Raw genomic sequence first — 13454 nt, 5'->3', positions numbered from 1 at the left:
CAGGTAGGGGTCAAGTGAGTAATTACACAGGGGTCAAAAATTAAAATGCTCCAATAATATTGAAAAGTACACCACATTATTGGTCTGGTCATAAATATTCCTAAAAGGTATGGTTTAAACTATCTGTACGCAGGTCCGCTTGACCACAGGTCAGCGTAAGGCCGTGCATGTGCAGTTGAGTAATAAAGACGTTCACTTCCGGTTCACATGAGCTTCGGTCAGACAGTTATTTTAAGCCTCTGCTTCGCATATAAACTAATACATGGTGTCAGAAGTAAAAGAAAAGGTAAAGAGGAGACTCTTTGGCTTTGCAACACAGTGTGCCACTTTTGACTGTAGTAGTAGACAGTGTGATCTACGATCCGCCATGGCGCATCTCAGCCGCTCCACAACCGATGAAGTTGACGGGGCATGTGGCATCAAACTGGAGGCTATTTAAGGAGTGCTTTCAAATTACTCCGTTGCCACAAAGTTGAATGAGCAACCACAAAATATAGCCACATTTCAGTACTGGGTATCGATGCGAGGGAGAGGTTAACCCATTTGACACTGGCTGATGAAGATAGACAAAAACTGACACCTGTTATGAAGGCCCTCGAGGACTTTTTCCTACCTCAAGTGAATATTGTATATGAGAGATATGTGTTCAGATGTGCCGTGCAAGAATCTGAGGAACTATTTGGCAAGACTGTGCAAGCTCAGCAGCAGCTGCATGTATGTAGCATTAGAAGACGAAATGATACGGGCAGTATATGTGAGGACACCATACGTGCCCGTCTCCTGCAAGAGAAAGACCTGACACTCAACACAGGCTCAGTGTTGTGTGGGCCGCTGAAGAGGAGGTACTGCTGGCCCACCACCAGAGGGCGCCCTGCCTGAAGTGCGGGCTTCAGGCACGAGAGGGCGCGGCAACCGGGAGTGACAGCTGTCATTCATCAACAACGCCAGCTGTCACTCATCATCACCTCATCACATCACCACATCTCCATAAAAGCCGGGCAGCAACTCCACCTCGCTGCCGAGATATCGTCGTACCCTCGAGGTAAAACTCTCAGCCGTTATTGTACTGAACGCACGTAATCTGTTCTTGAATATTTTGCAGACTTACCTGGTGATTACTCACAGCTGGAGCTGGGGTTTGCGGATTGTGGAAGGAGTTGACGCTCTTCACTCCTCACATCAAACTCGATAAGTAGTTATTCAGGCTCTGCACGAACTGTGTCCTGTTCTAGAGGTGGAGGTGTTTTGACCCACCGTGAAGGAACTGTAGCTGACTGTTTACTGGGTGTATTTTTTCACACCCACCATTAACTGTTTTCTGCCTCCTGCCAGCAGTACCAGATCTGACAGCTGGAGACGGTGACCACCTGGGGATTCAGGACTTGGCGGCTCCGGGGTGCTCCAGATCCGGTGGCAGTGGAAATCATGTGGGATCCGGCTCTTCTCTGGATGGTGGTCTCCTATCCTCGAGCCTGCCCACACGTCACCTTCGTATATTTGACTGTAATCCAAACTCTGCATTTGTCTGTTTTGTTGTGCACATTTCACAACAGTAAAGTGTTGTATTTTTGGCTCATCCATTGTCCGTTCATTTACGCCCCCTGTTGTGGGTCCTGTGTCACTACACTTTCCCAACACTCAACCTCTACCTGTACTACTGATAGGACAACCGGTACGAGCTAAAGCTCACCCACAAAACTACCGTGATCACTGGATACCAGCCACAGTAGCACGCAAGATCAACCCCCGCTCCTATACAATGAATGTGCCAGGAAAGGGGAACCTGGTTAGAAATCGCATTCACATTCATGAAACAACAGAGGTGTGCAGAGCACCGGAGGTACCGCAGAGAGAGAACAGACAAGCTGAGGACCAGTCTCCACAGAAGGGGGCTACTGACAGGTCAGCCACACCGACTAAGGAGACAACACGTAAAGACCATCCATTGTCGCCAAAGATGACACTATCGCAGAACAGCTCGAGGATTACCAGCATCGACAAGACTGTTCGGTCTGGAAGAGTATTGAAAATATCCAAAAGATATATGGAGCGACAATAGTAGATCATCTGGTGATAATCATTTGTTAAATATTTTCTCTGTTTGGAAATGAACATGATATTTTGTATAACCCCATGAAGAGGAATGTCATGACTGTGAGAAGGAAGGAGGATAAAGATGTGATCTTCCCTGAGTTTTATCTGTGTGATATCATGCTCTTGAATGAGGTCAAATACCTTGGACATTTTATAACTGCTAACTGGTGACTGACAGAGACATTAAAAGATAACAATCAGCAATTAGTGTGCAAAACTGTAAATAAAAACAGAATACAATGATTTGAAAATCGTCTTCAACCTATATTCAATTGCATACACCACAAAGACAAGATATTTAATGTTAAACTGATAGAATTTTGTTGTTTTTGTGCAAATATTTGATCATTTTGAAATGGATGCTTGCAACACATTTCAAAAAAGCTGTGACGGGGCAACAAAAGACTGGGAAAGTTGATGAATGCTCAAAGAACACCTAATTTGAAACAGGTGAGTGTCATGATTGGGTATAAAAGGAGCATCCCCAAAAGGCTCAGCCATTCACAGAAGATTCAGAGAATCCTCTTACCAGCACAAAGTTCAAAAGCCAGCATCTGTGATGGTATGGGGGTGTGTTAGTGCCCATGGCATGGGCAACTTACACATCTGTGATGGCACCATCAATGCTGAAAGGTACATCCAGGTTTTGGAGCAACACATGCTGCCATCCAAGCAACGTCTTTTTCAGGGATGTCCCTGTTTATTTCAGCAAGACAATGCCAAGCCACATTCTGCACGTGTTACAACAGCATGGCTTCATAGTAAAAGAGTACGGGTACTAGACTGGTCTGCCTGCAGTCCAGACCTGTCACCCATTGAAAATGTGTGGCACATTATGAAGCACAAAATACAACAATGGAGACCCCGAACTGTTGAACAAATGAAGTCGTACGTCAAGCAAGAATGGGAAAGAATTCCATCTACAAAGCTTCAACAATTAGTGTCCTCAGTTCCCAGACACTTATTGAGTGTTGTTAGAAGGAAATGTGATGTAACACAGTGGTAAACATACCACTGTCCCAACTTTGTGGAAACGTGTTGCAGGCATCCATTTCAAAATGAGCAAATATTTGCACAAAAACAATAAAGTTTATCAGTTTGAACATTAAATATCTTGTCTTTGTAGTGTATTAAATTGAATATAGGTTGAAGAGGATTTGCAAATCATTATATTCTGTTTTATTTACATTTTACACGAAGTCCCAACTTCAATGGAATTGGGGTTGTACTTGAAAACATGAAATATCCTTGGACAGTATAGAATTATAGCGCGATGCAGAGACCTTTGATATTTCCAATTTGTTATCTCTTTTGTATACCCCTTACAGAGCCACCAGTTGATTGTCTAATTCAGTTAGCCTTTCTTAAGATTTTAGACCTAGATTAGGTGGTCCTTATATTAAGATAAACTGACTTTATCATTTCACAAGCCTTTACTGTTCAAGACGGTGTTTTGGTTCTTAAAGACCCTCCATCAGTTTGTGACCCTCACAGAGCGGTGAGTAAGTCATTTCAGCCAACATTGTTATTACTGGTAATACTAATAACAAGCTGAAGGTGACAAGACCACATCAGCAGGGCGTGCCATTGCGTAGCACTGACAAAGCAGAACCTATATACTACACCTGGATAAGACTTTAAACTGTATCCAGTGGTGAGGCCCTGGTTCTGGAGAGAATATCACTACTCCCTAGTCATCACTGTTTTGGGGCACCCTTGGGCAAGGTGTATCACCCATGAGTCTCCAGGATCAAGTGGATAGAGGTGGGTCCCCGATAAATACCTAACTAGACCTGGGTGTGGTCGAGGATCTCCCTCGATGGCACACCTTGGTTGCAACCTCTCATCTGTCCCAGTGTCTTGACTACATTTTGCTCTGGATCCAGAAAGTTGGAAGGTCAAGTTCTGGTTTGGTTCTGGTTCTGGTTTGTGCACCCGGTAGTATTGCATGCACACGCTGCTTAATGAATTAAAGACTGGAGGCCCTGTGGCTCAGATGTGGCTGAGGGTCCACTCAATCCATAAACCGACATACTCGTCTATGAGTGGCTGCGACAATGACTATACTATAATCTGAACTCGACCTACCCTGTAGCAAGCTACGTATGTTCAAAACATGTGTCCCCATCGTTATGAACCAGCCTGATGCTTTTGAGAAGAAAAATCTGAGTTTACTGCTTACTCTGAGTTGGCATTCCCAGATTAGTGACCAAATCCCACTTTGTAGAATAATCCTGTGTCATCTTTTTTTAAGAGAAACTGTTAAATTCACAGTTGATTGCATTCACATTTAACCTTTTTTATGCTCAAACAAATCAAGGTTGAACTGTTATGCATATACTAGCGATAGACCAATTCTGATTAAATGTTTTGTTTTGTTTTGTTTTTTATGTAAATCTGCCTTGACCAGTGTCTGTGGTTTCAAGACAGACTTTAAAACAATGCAAAACCACAATCTTTCTGCAGTCACATTTGACTTAGCCCGACAACCGGCCCTGAATTGCGCCAGATACTGGCCTCTCTCTCCTAGCCCGTGATTGGTTGGCGGCTAAGACACTGACATCAGCGTTGGTCAGCCTCACTTAGCCAGACAACTGGCCCAACTATGAATTGGGCCAGATACTGGCCTCCATTTTGGAGTGAGATATCCCACTCCCAAACGACCAATAGGAGAGCAGCGCTCACACCACATCGTGTGGCTGACCCATGGGCTGATGTCAGCGTATCGGCCACCAGCCAATCACAGGCTAGGAGAGAGAGGCCAGTATGTGGCCCAATTCAGGACCGGTTGTCGGGCTAAGCCTCGCTTTCTTAAGTTTGGGGGTGTGGCGCAAGCGCTGGTCTCCTATTGGTTATTTGGGAGTGGGAAATTTCACTCAAAAATGGAGGCCAATATCCAGCCCAATTCATAGCCGGGCCAGTTGTCGGGCTACATCTGACTAGTTTTGTACGCAAGTTCATCGGTGTAGGTTTAGTGAAATGGTGCTAGGGCTCCCCCTTGTGTCAGTGTGCAGGCAGCTGGGGGCCTTAAAACCATGGTAATGGCATATTGAAACATTGGGAAATGTGCCAGATGTAACGTTACCGCAGAGAAAATGGTATGATTTGAATTTGTAGCTTCCTTATTAATTGTTGTATCACATGCATAAAAACAAATGAAAAAAAAAATCATGATATATGAACAGTCCTGTAAAAATCATCGGCACCAGCCATCATTCAACTGAGAGAGTAACTGAAAAGTATCAAAATTGATAGTTACAACTTACAATACTTTTTAGGTCAGACCTTCATCCTCTCTGGCAGTAAACCATGTTCCTGATATATTATTTTCAGTTAAATTTCTTGTATTGAAGTTTGAAATACACTTAAAAAATTTATACTTGCATTGACCTTGCTTGTGTGAAGTGTACTTTTATTCAGGTCCGCCGCTACACGACCCACTCAAAGCAAAGAAAAGATGCAAACGTGTCACATGGTTTTATTGGCAAGCACTCAGCAACAGGAAGCTGCTCAGTTATGATGAGGCTAACAACTTCTTTGGTGACGATCAACACTTTACGTGTTGTATTGCTTTCCACGGTACTGGAAGAAAACACAGAAACACACACACGTTACGCCATGTGAAGTAACAGTGCTGAGTGAAGGGTTAAGTATGGGGGTTTGTGTTAGGATGACCATGTGGGTGTTTGCTGAAGCTCAGCTTTGTGTTTGCTCAACTCACCTGCTGCTCTCTCCCTCCAGCAGTCTCCTGTACTCCTGGATCTCCACCTCCAAACGGGTCTTGATGTCCAGCAGCTGCTGGTACTCCTGGGCCTGCCGCTCCATCTCAGCCCTCAGCTGGACCAGCTGCTCCTCAGTGGAGACAACTTGTCTCTGGTAGACCGCCAGCATGTTGGCGTACTTGCTCTGGGTCTCTGCCAGCGTGGCCTCAAGAGACGCTTTCTGCCAAATGGAAGAAGTTATGTAAAGACAATTTGAGATGCTTTGTAACATTCAGTGGAATATGAGCTGGAGAATGAAGGAATCTACCATGCTGAGCTGAGACTGGAGCTCGATCTCTAGACTCTGCAGCCTACGTTTGACCTCTGTGATCTCTGATCGTGAGGACTGGAGCATCTCGGTACTCACAGCGAACTCCTTATTGAGCTCCTCTATCTGCAAAATAAACAAAATCACCACGTATGCAGATGATACTCTGCTATAAGTATGGATTAAACTTCCATTACATTGTCATCTTTATTTTACGTGTGTGTGTGTCTGTGTGTGTGCCCAAGATGTTCACAGAAAAACTATAATTACCTCTAAAACTACAAAATCAGTAGATTATTTTCAAATGAATGTTGGTCTTGTTTGCAATTACAATCTTTTACTTTAGGTCATTGAGGTGACGTTACTACATGTTATAGGAGATGTGAGTTTGAGAGGATAAAATGACAAAATTACATGCTACATTAGGAACTATTATGTTACAAGGATTTTTAGGTTTTACTTTAGTCTGGAACCAGATCTCCAGTTCTCTGCGGTTCTTGGCTGTGACACTCTCGTAGTGTTGTCTCATTTCAGCCAGGACACTGGACAGGTCCTCCTGCTGCACCGCGTCCACCTCCACGTTGACCTTAGCTCCCGTCTGAGACTGCAAGATGAGCAGGTCCTGCAATGAGAGGTCAAAAGGTCAAATGACATCCAAGATCAGTTAAAAGTTAAACTGAACACATCACCAACAGAACAAAAACATGACGTGTGAATTAAAGCAGAATGATCAACAGATATATTTTCAGTTTGGATACAGTAAACCTCTGACAAACATTTTGTCTGACAAGTTGATTTAAACATAAGTTAGCAGCACTAAAAAAAGCCAGAAAAAAACTTTCAATCTCCTCTTTAAATATCAAAATGTCCAGTTTGGTCTTTTAATTGCATTCTAAATCTACTACAATTATTTTCTGATTTCACGCCAAACCAAATTTGAATTAGACATGGTAAAGCAGTGTGTGGGCTGTCCATTGTTATTAGCACTTACCCGCTGTCAGCTGTAGAGGTTTTTTTTTTTTAAAGTATCGTTGGTTCTTTTGTTCATATCCTCACACGAACCCATCAGCCACAAAATTCTGGAATCAGAATGGCCGGTATTCTCTTCAGGTGGGTCTCAATGTACAGTTTAGATCAGCTTGATCAAACAGCAGCTGAATGGCGGAGTAAAGTTTCCAAAGTGTTCCACCTTCAGTTATTCATGAGGGAACGTCATGATTTCTTGGTTGTAATAAGTTGTACTGACTAACCTCCTCATGGTTCTTCTTCAGCTGGATCAGCTCCTCCTTCAGACCTTCAACCTGCATCTCGAGGTCAGATCTTGTGAGAGTCAGCTCATCCAGCACCTTCTTCAGGCTGATGGTGTCTGCCTCGACCCCCTGTCGCATGTTCAGTTCACTTTCATATCTGCATGAGCACAAAGCAACAGCGTCATCATGATCATTGTTATTATATTATAATTTCTTAGAAAAATAAACACAGAAAAAGGCTGACTGTTAGCGCCAATGGCCACAGGGGGCAGTGTTACAGCAAGTAACCACAGTTTAAACATTCCATGAGATCTTGGTTGAGGTGTGGAGCCAAGGCTGGTGTGCGTGCGTGCGTGTGTGTGCACGCATGCATATGTGTGACTGTGCATATGTGAGTGTTTGTGCGTGTGTGCATGCGTGCGTACGTGTGCATGTGTGACAGTGTGTGTGTGTGCGCGCGCGCGCACATATGTACACGTGAGAGAGAGTGTATGTGTGCTTGTGCTTTTTTTGTGCTTTGAGTGTTTTTTGTGTGTGCCTGCGGACATGTGTTTCTGTGTGTGTACGTATGTGTGAGTGTGCATATGTGACAGCGCATGTGTGTGTTGTGTGTGTTTGTGCACGGGTGAGAGTGTGTATGTGTGTGTGTTTGCACATATGTGCACATGTGAGAAAGTGTGTGTGTGTATGTGTGTGTGCACGCGCGTGCGAGGGAAAAAGTCAAAAAAGAGTCATACTCACTTGACTTTGAAGTCTTCTGCAGCCAGTTTCGCATTGTCCATCGACAGGTAGAAGGTGCAATTCATGCGGGTGGCATCTGCAATCTGAAACAGAGATGAAGTCCAAATACAGACAAAAGTTAGTTTCCGTATGAATGAGTTGATTTTTTTTTAATACATTGCTCGAATAAATGCATAGTTTACTAAATATCATAAAACTGGTTTGGTAAGAAAATTCAAGTCCGAGAATATTTTTTTAATGTTTTAATAGTATGCCGATTTTATTTTAGGTCTTTTTAGAAAAATGTGAGAATATTTTGTCTTTAATCTCAAAATAAATACAACTGTGCATCATGATCTAAAATACTGCATTGCCTTTAATAGAACAAACTCAATCATCACTTTCACACAGGCAGTGAGGGAAACCACCAAGAAAACTCTGAAGGAGTGTTCAGAGCTTCACTGGCTGAGATATTTTGGCTGAGTTTGTGACATTAATGCATTGTATTATGTTTTACATTTTATTCTGTTCTCATCATATTGTGGAAATTTTCTTTACTTTGAAAGTAAAGAGCAGTGTGTGTGTGTGTGTGTGTGTGTGTGTGCCCAAGATGTTCACAGAAAAACTATTTACCTCTAAAACTACAAAATCAGTAGATTATTTTCAAATGAATGTTGGTCTTGTTTGCAAATTACAATCTGTGTGTGTGTGTGTGTGTATCTCATTTAATAATAAAATGTGTCGGGGGGCGTGTTGAGGTGCTGTGCACCTTCAGGTGCAGCCACGCCCAATCCTGGGTGGGGTTCTGCACCTGAGCTGCAGGAAACAAGTTTTGCAGCAGAAACAGCTCCAGCAAAAAGCTTTTGTGCATATTTTTTTCTTCTTTTTTGTGTGTCTGTAATTGACACATTTTGATGATGACTCAATGAAAGCATGAATGTCATGATGCTTCATAATGTGCCTGGAGGACTGACCATTTACTTCAAGGACACGTCGCCACTGAACCACTATCAGGAATCAAAGCGTCCAGCTGTACGGTTTCTGACGGAGCTCTCGTTTGTGAAAGATTCAACTCTGATTAGTCAACAAACTTTATTCAAACTGAGAATTTCATATGTCCCTTCACAGCTTCTGTCCGTACAGCATTCCTACTTTACCACTTTTAGTCTGCAGATGCTAAAACAAATAAACAAACAAAAAATAAAGTTTTCATTGAACTACATCAGCTTATTGTCTCCTGAACATTGTGAGATCAGTTTTTCTTTGATCTCCTAATTTCATATTCTGCCTTTATGACATCAATAAGTCTGATTCTGTCCTGTGTGGCTGATTGTGTATTTTACTTTCTACATTTAAACATTCAATGCAAAAAATTTGATGTTTTATTTCCCGCGTTCTCACCTGCTGCTGAAGGGCGCTGATGGTGGCATAGTATGCAGACCAGTCCTGCCCCACAGGTTTGGCCTTGCTCTCCAGGAACTCCCTGATCTTCCGTTCCAGCTCAGCATTGGCCTTCTCCAGGTTGTGCACCTTGTCTAGGTAAGCGGCCAAGCGGTTGTTCAGGTTTTGCATGGTGGCCTTCTTGTTGTCAGAGATGTCGATGGCATCAGATAAGCTGAAGCTGGCGCCTCTGGAGCCGGCACTGGAGAACCCGGTCCCTAGAGACACGCTTCCTCTGGAGACTTGCACCCCATAGCCCCTGGCACCCGCATACACACTGGGAGCCCTGTAGGAGGTCAAGGAGGAGCTGGAGAACATGGTGCTGGTTCGTGTGCCGCGCTAGGATGCAGAATGCAGAACAGGCAGGGCAGCTTAGGCTTTTATTCCACCTGAAGGTGAGGGAGGGGAGGTGGAAGGTTGCATCAGTCCACCTCCTCAGACAAAACAACAAGATAATGTATCGGAGCAGGAATTTCAAGAATACGGTTGTTCTACCTGTATGAAAAAATGTTTCTTCTGGTTCTTCAACATCTCTGCACAGCTGATGGCACATTTATATGTCTGCAAAGAGCAACGTGTTAAAGTTTGCACGTTTCTACCGTTTCATTAAATAAAATATTTGGTGGCTTTATGACAAGCCTCAGTGCACTCACAGAAACATTTAACCCTAACTTTTAAGATTTATGTAATTTTATTACATGACAAATTCCCATTTACATTTTTTAGATAATTTTAATACAAACCTACCAAATAAACCTTACATGATGCATATTCATTACTGTAATAAATCCTATTTATTTAAAATGCATAATCCTCAGCTTTCTGTATTTAGTATTAATAAAATATAATTATGTTACCTCTGCCATTTATCTTGTATAGGTAACACAATTATGCAATTCAAACAATATACTTTATGTATTTTAAATAAATACTGTCATTGTTATTGATTTAGAGTAATTATATTTTATTAATACTAAATACATAAAGATGAGGATTATGCATTTCAAATAAATAGGATTTATTACAGTAATGAATATGCATCATGTAAGGTTTATTTGGTAGGTTTGTATTAAAATTATCTTTAATTTTATCAGCTTGAGCTGCTGCCCCCGCGACCCAACTCCGGATAAAGCAGAAGAAAATGGATGGATGGATGGATGGATGTATTAAAATTATCTAAAAAAGGTAAATGGGAATTTGTCATGTAATAAAATTACATAAATCTTAAAAGTTAGGGTTAAATATTTATGTTAGTGTGGCTGTGATTGGAGAGACTTTTATCTGCTTTATTGCTGTTAGAGATCATTTTATTTTCACACTAAGATGATTTTATGGATTTGATGGAACGGAACGATGAACTATGAGTTATGATGAGCTATGAGTGGAATGTCAACTTCCTGCCCGACAAGCTGATGTTTTGACTCTCTGGATTCCTCTGGAACACGTGCCAGCCTGTTTGTCGTACTTTTTCTTCCTGATTGAGCAGAAAATTCTCCATTACAAGAATAAATTAGTTCTGATCACTTTGAAATGTCATCAGCAGTATAGATTTTATTCGAGCTGATGGAGCTGTAATTTTAGATGTTTTTATACTTTTTATAACTTATTTAGATTCTGCATAGTGTGTATAAAACTCTCCACTTCAGTGTTTAAATATTTCGACTGACTTTAAACAGTCAGCTAAATCAATTCTAAAAAAAATAATCTCAAACTGAAGAGAAATTTGACAATTTTTAATGTACAATTTAAAGTTGTGGGTTTGTAAAAACTCATTTATGATGATTATAACCCCACCTACAGGTGAATAAATGCAATTCTTGATATTTGAGTAACATGAACACATCTTTAACATCCCTAAAAATTTCAGCTTGATAAGTTGTACATAATGCGCCACGGCCACTTTGAAGTTGCGAGTCTTATTTTGAAAAAATAAACATTAAAATTTGTAAAGTTGGACCAAGGTCAAAAAAATTAAACACTATTTCTGTGTTATTGGTAGTATTTGATGAAAGATATTCATTTGAACATGTTTTTATATTGTGAAAAATATATAGAGTGGCAGACTTCAAAATAGGCCCAGTGGGGCAAAGTTTTGTCTTTACTCAGTGGATATGATGAAAATGTTTAAACTCTTTTGGTGAATTTTTTTGTGGAGATATTTGAGTGTTGTTTGCATAAGTCACACCCACTTTATGCAAACATCACCAAAGTGTAGGATTAAACTCAGCTATGATGCACCCTGAATTTTGTGTTATTCCGTGCAAATATTTTCAGATTTTTTTTTTTTTGCTTTTTCCATTTGTGGTGCCCCCTAATGACCTACTTCTACCAAATTTCACAGACAGCCTTTGTTTCTTCTTCTATGTCACTGCTCTTATGGTTAGGGGTCCAGGCGGAACTGAAGCAGGCTGTTAATGAACCCAAATGCAGGGAGCAATGAAGAGAGTTGAATTGAGCAAATGAAGATTTATTTAAAATAAATGTGCAACAGAAATTGTTCAAAGAGTCAGAAGGCATGGAGAATGGATACAGGGCCTGCTCCGGGTGGTGGAAGTTGCAGTGCAGTCAGAACCAGGTAGGAGGAAAAGGTGCTGATAGGAATCCAGGGCAGGAACCGCTGCCAGGTGGCCGCTTACAGAAGTGAGGACAGAGACGTGTCCTGAGGAGATGAAGACACAGAGGTGAAGCACTCATAACGCAGACAGCTCAATTAAGGAATGTTGAAAGTTCAGCCATTCACCCTATTGAGATATCCCATAATCCCTTGCGCGCCAGAGAGGAGTTGTGGTCTAAACAACAGAGAATCCACATGACGACAAATGCAAATGAACATTATACTACCAAAATGTACATTTTATGCTTTTCATCATGTTAATAAGAGACTGCATGCACGAGACCCTGAAAACTTGCTAAAACAAATATTCCAACTACTCTGTGTCTGCTACGTTTAATCTGCGTGGAATTTAATAAATGCAAACAGAATTTCAGACATCTTACAAATGACTCTGGAACAAAGTGTTGTAAAGGACAATAAGCAGGATGTTAAAGAGAAAACTTCACTTTTATTTTTACTTTCCATATTTAAACATTCAGTAGGGTTCCCACTCCTGCTGGGACTGGGAACAGCAGTGCATTGCAAGCATGTGGCAGATGTCCAGGTTTGAGCAGCCATCCAGCAGTGAGTTACTCCATTTCATTGGCTGTGGAGCTCTGCACTGAGCACTTGTGATTGGCTCACACAGATGCAAGCTAATTATACTACGAACGAAGTGATGCACAGCAGTGCGAAGCTCACTCATGGTCAGTGCTGTATAAAGTACCGGAAAATCACACTTAAGTAAAGTACAGATACTGTTGTGTGGGCCGCTGAAGAGGAGGTACTGCTGGCCCCCCACCACCAGATGGCGCCCTGCTTGAAGTGCGGGCTTCAAGCAGGAGAGGGCGTCATAGCAACCGGGAGTGACAGCTATCACTCGTCATCAGCACCATGCTGTCACTCATCCACATCACCACCACCTTAAAGGCTGGACTGCAACTCCACCTCCCCGCCGAGAAATCAGCTACCTTGGAGGTAACTTCTCTGCTATACTTAACTCTGACTTAGAGTCTGAACTTCTTTGCAGCCGTTTTCCTGTGGTGTTGCCTTATCTGAGGGATTGGCGTTTGGTGTGATCAGCGACGGCTTCGCTTCACACTCCCAACCAGATAAGTGGTTAGACAGGAGCTGCACGAGTGTGTGACTGGAGGTGGAGGTGTTCCCTCCCAAAAGAACACAGACTGTGGGATTACTGAGTGTGTGTACTCACACTCACCTGTGCTGTTTCTGTTCTCTGCCAGCAGTGCCAGGTCTGACAGCTGGAGACGGTGACCACCTGGGGACTCAGGACTTGGCGGCTCCGGTGTTCTTCAGATCCGTTGGCG

General features: G+C 42.2%; 1 protein-coding gene across 2 annotated transcripts; it reads right to left on the bottom strand.

Annotated features, from left to right (window-relative positions):
• Positions 1-1159: 1159 nt before the first annotated feature.
• Positions 1160-9900, bottom strand: LOC117528600 (keratin, type I cytoskeletal 13-like). 2 transcript variants are annotated; one of them, XM_034191228.1, is made up of 8 exons: positions 9495-9900; positions 8115-8197; positions 7374-7530; positions 6584-6745; positions 6124-6249; positions 5816-6036; positions 5640-5676; positions 1160-1170 (listed from the first exon to the last, which is right to left on the bottom strand). In XM_034191228.1, exons 1-8 carry the CDS (start codon positions 9849-9851, stop codon positions 1168-1170), a joined length of 1146 nt encoding a protein of 381 aa, XP_034047119.1. In that variant the 5' UTR covers positions 9852-9900; the 3' UTR covers positions 1160-1167. The 2 variants fall into 2 exon arrangements, with proteins under 2 accessions (XP_034047119.1, XP_034047118.1); XM_034191227.1 differs by lacking the exon at positions 1160-1170 and having other exon boundaries at positions 5508-5676.
• Positions 9901-13454: the final 3554 nt, after the last annotated feature.

Source organism: Thalassophryne amazonica, chromosome 16 (genome assembly GCF_902500255.1).
Source record: "Thalassophryne amazonica chromosome 16, fThaAma1.1, whole genome shotgun sequence".
Taxonomy (NCBI): Eukaryota; Metazoa; Chordata; class Actinopteri; order Batrachoidiformes; family Batrachoididae; genus Thalassophryne; species Thalassophryne amazonica.
The sequence above is the reverse complement of the archived record's forward strand: the minus strand, read 5'-3'. Positions and strand labels throughout refer to the sequence as shown.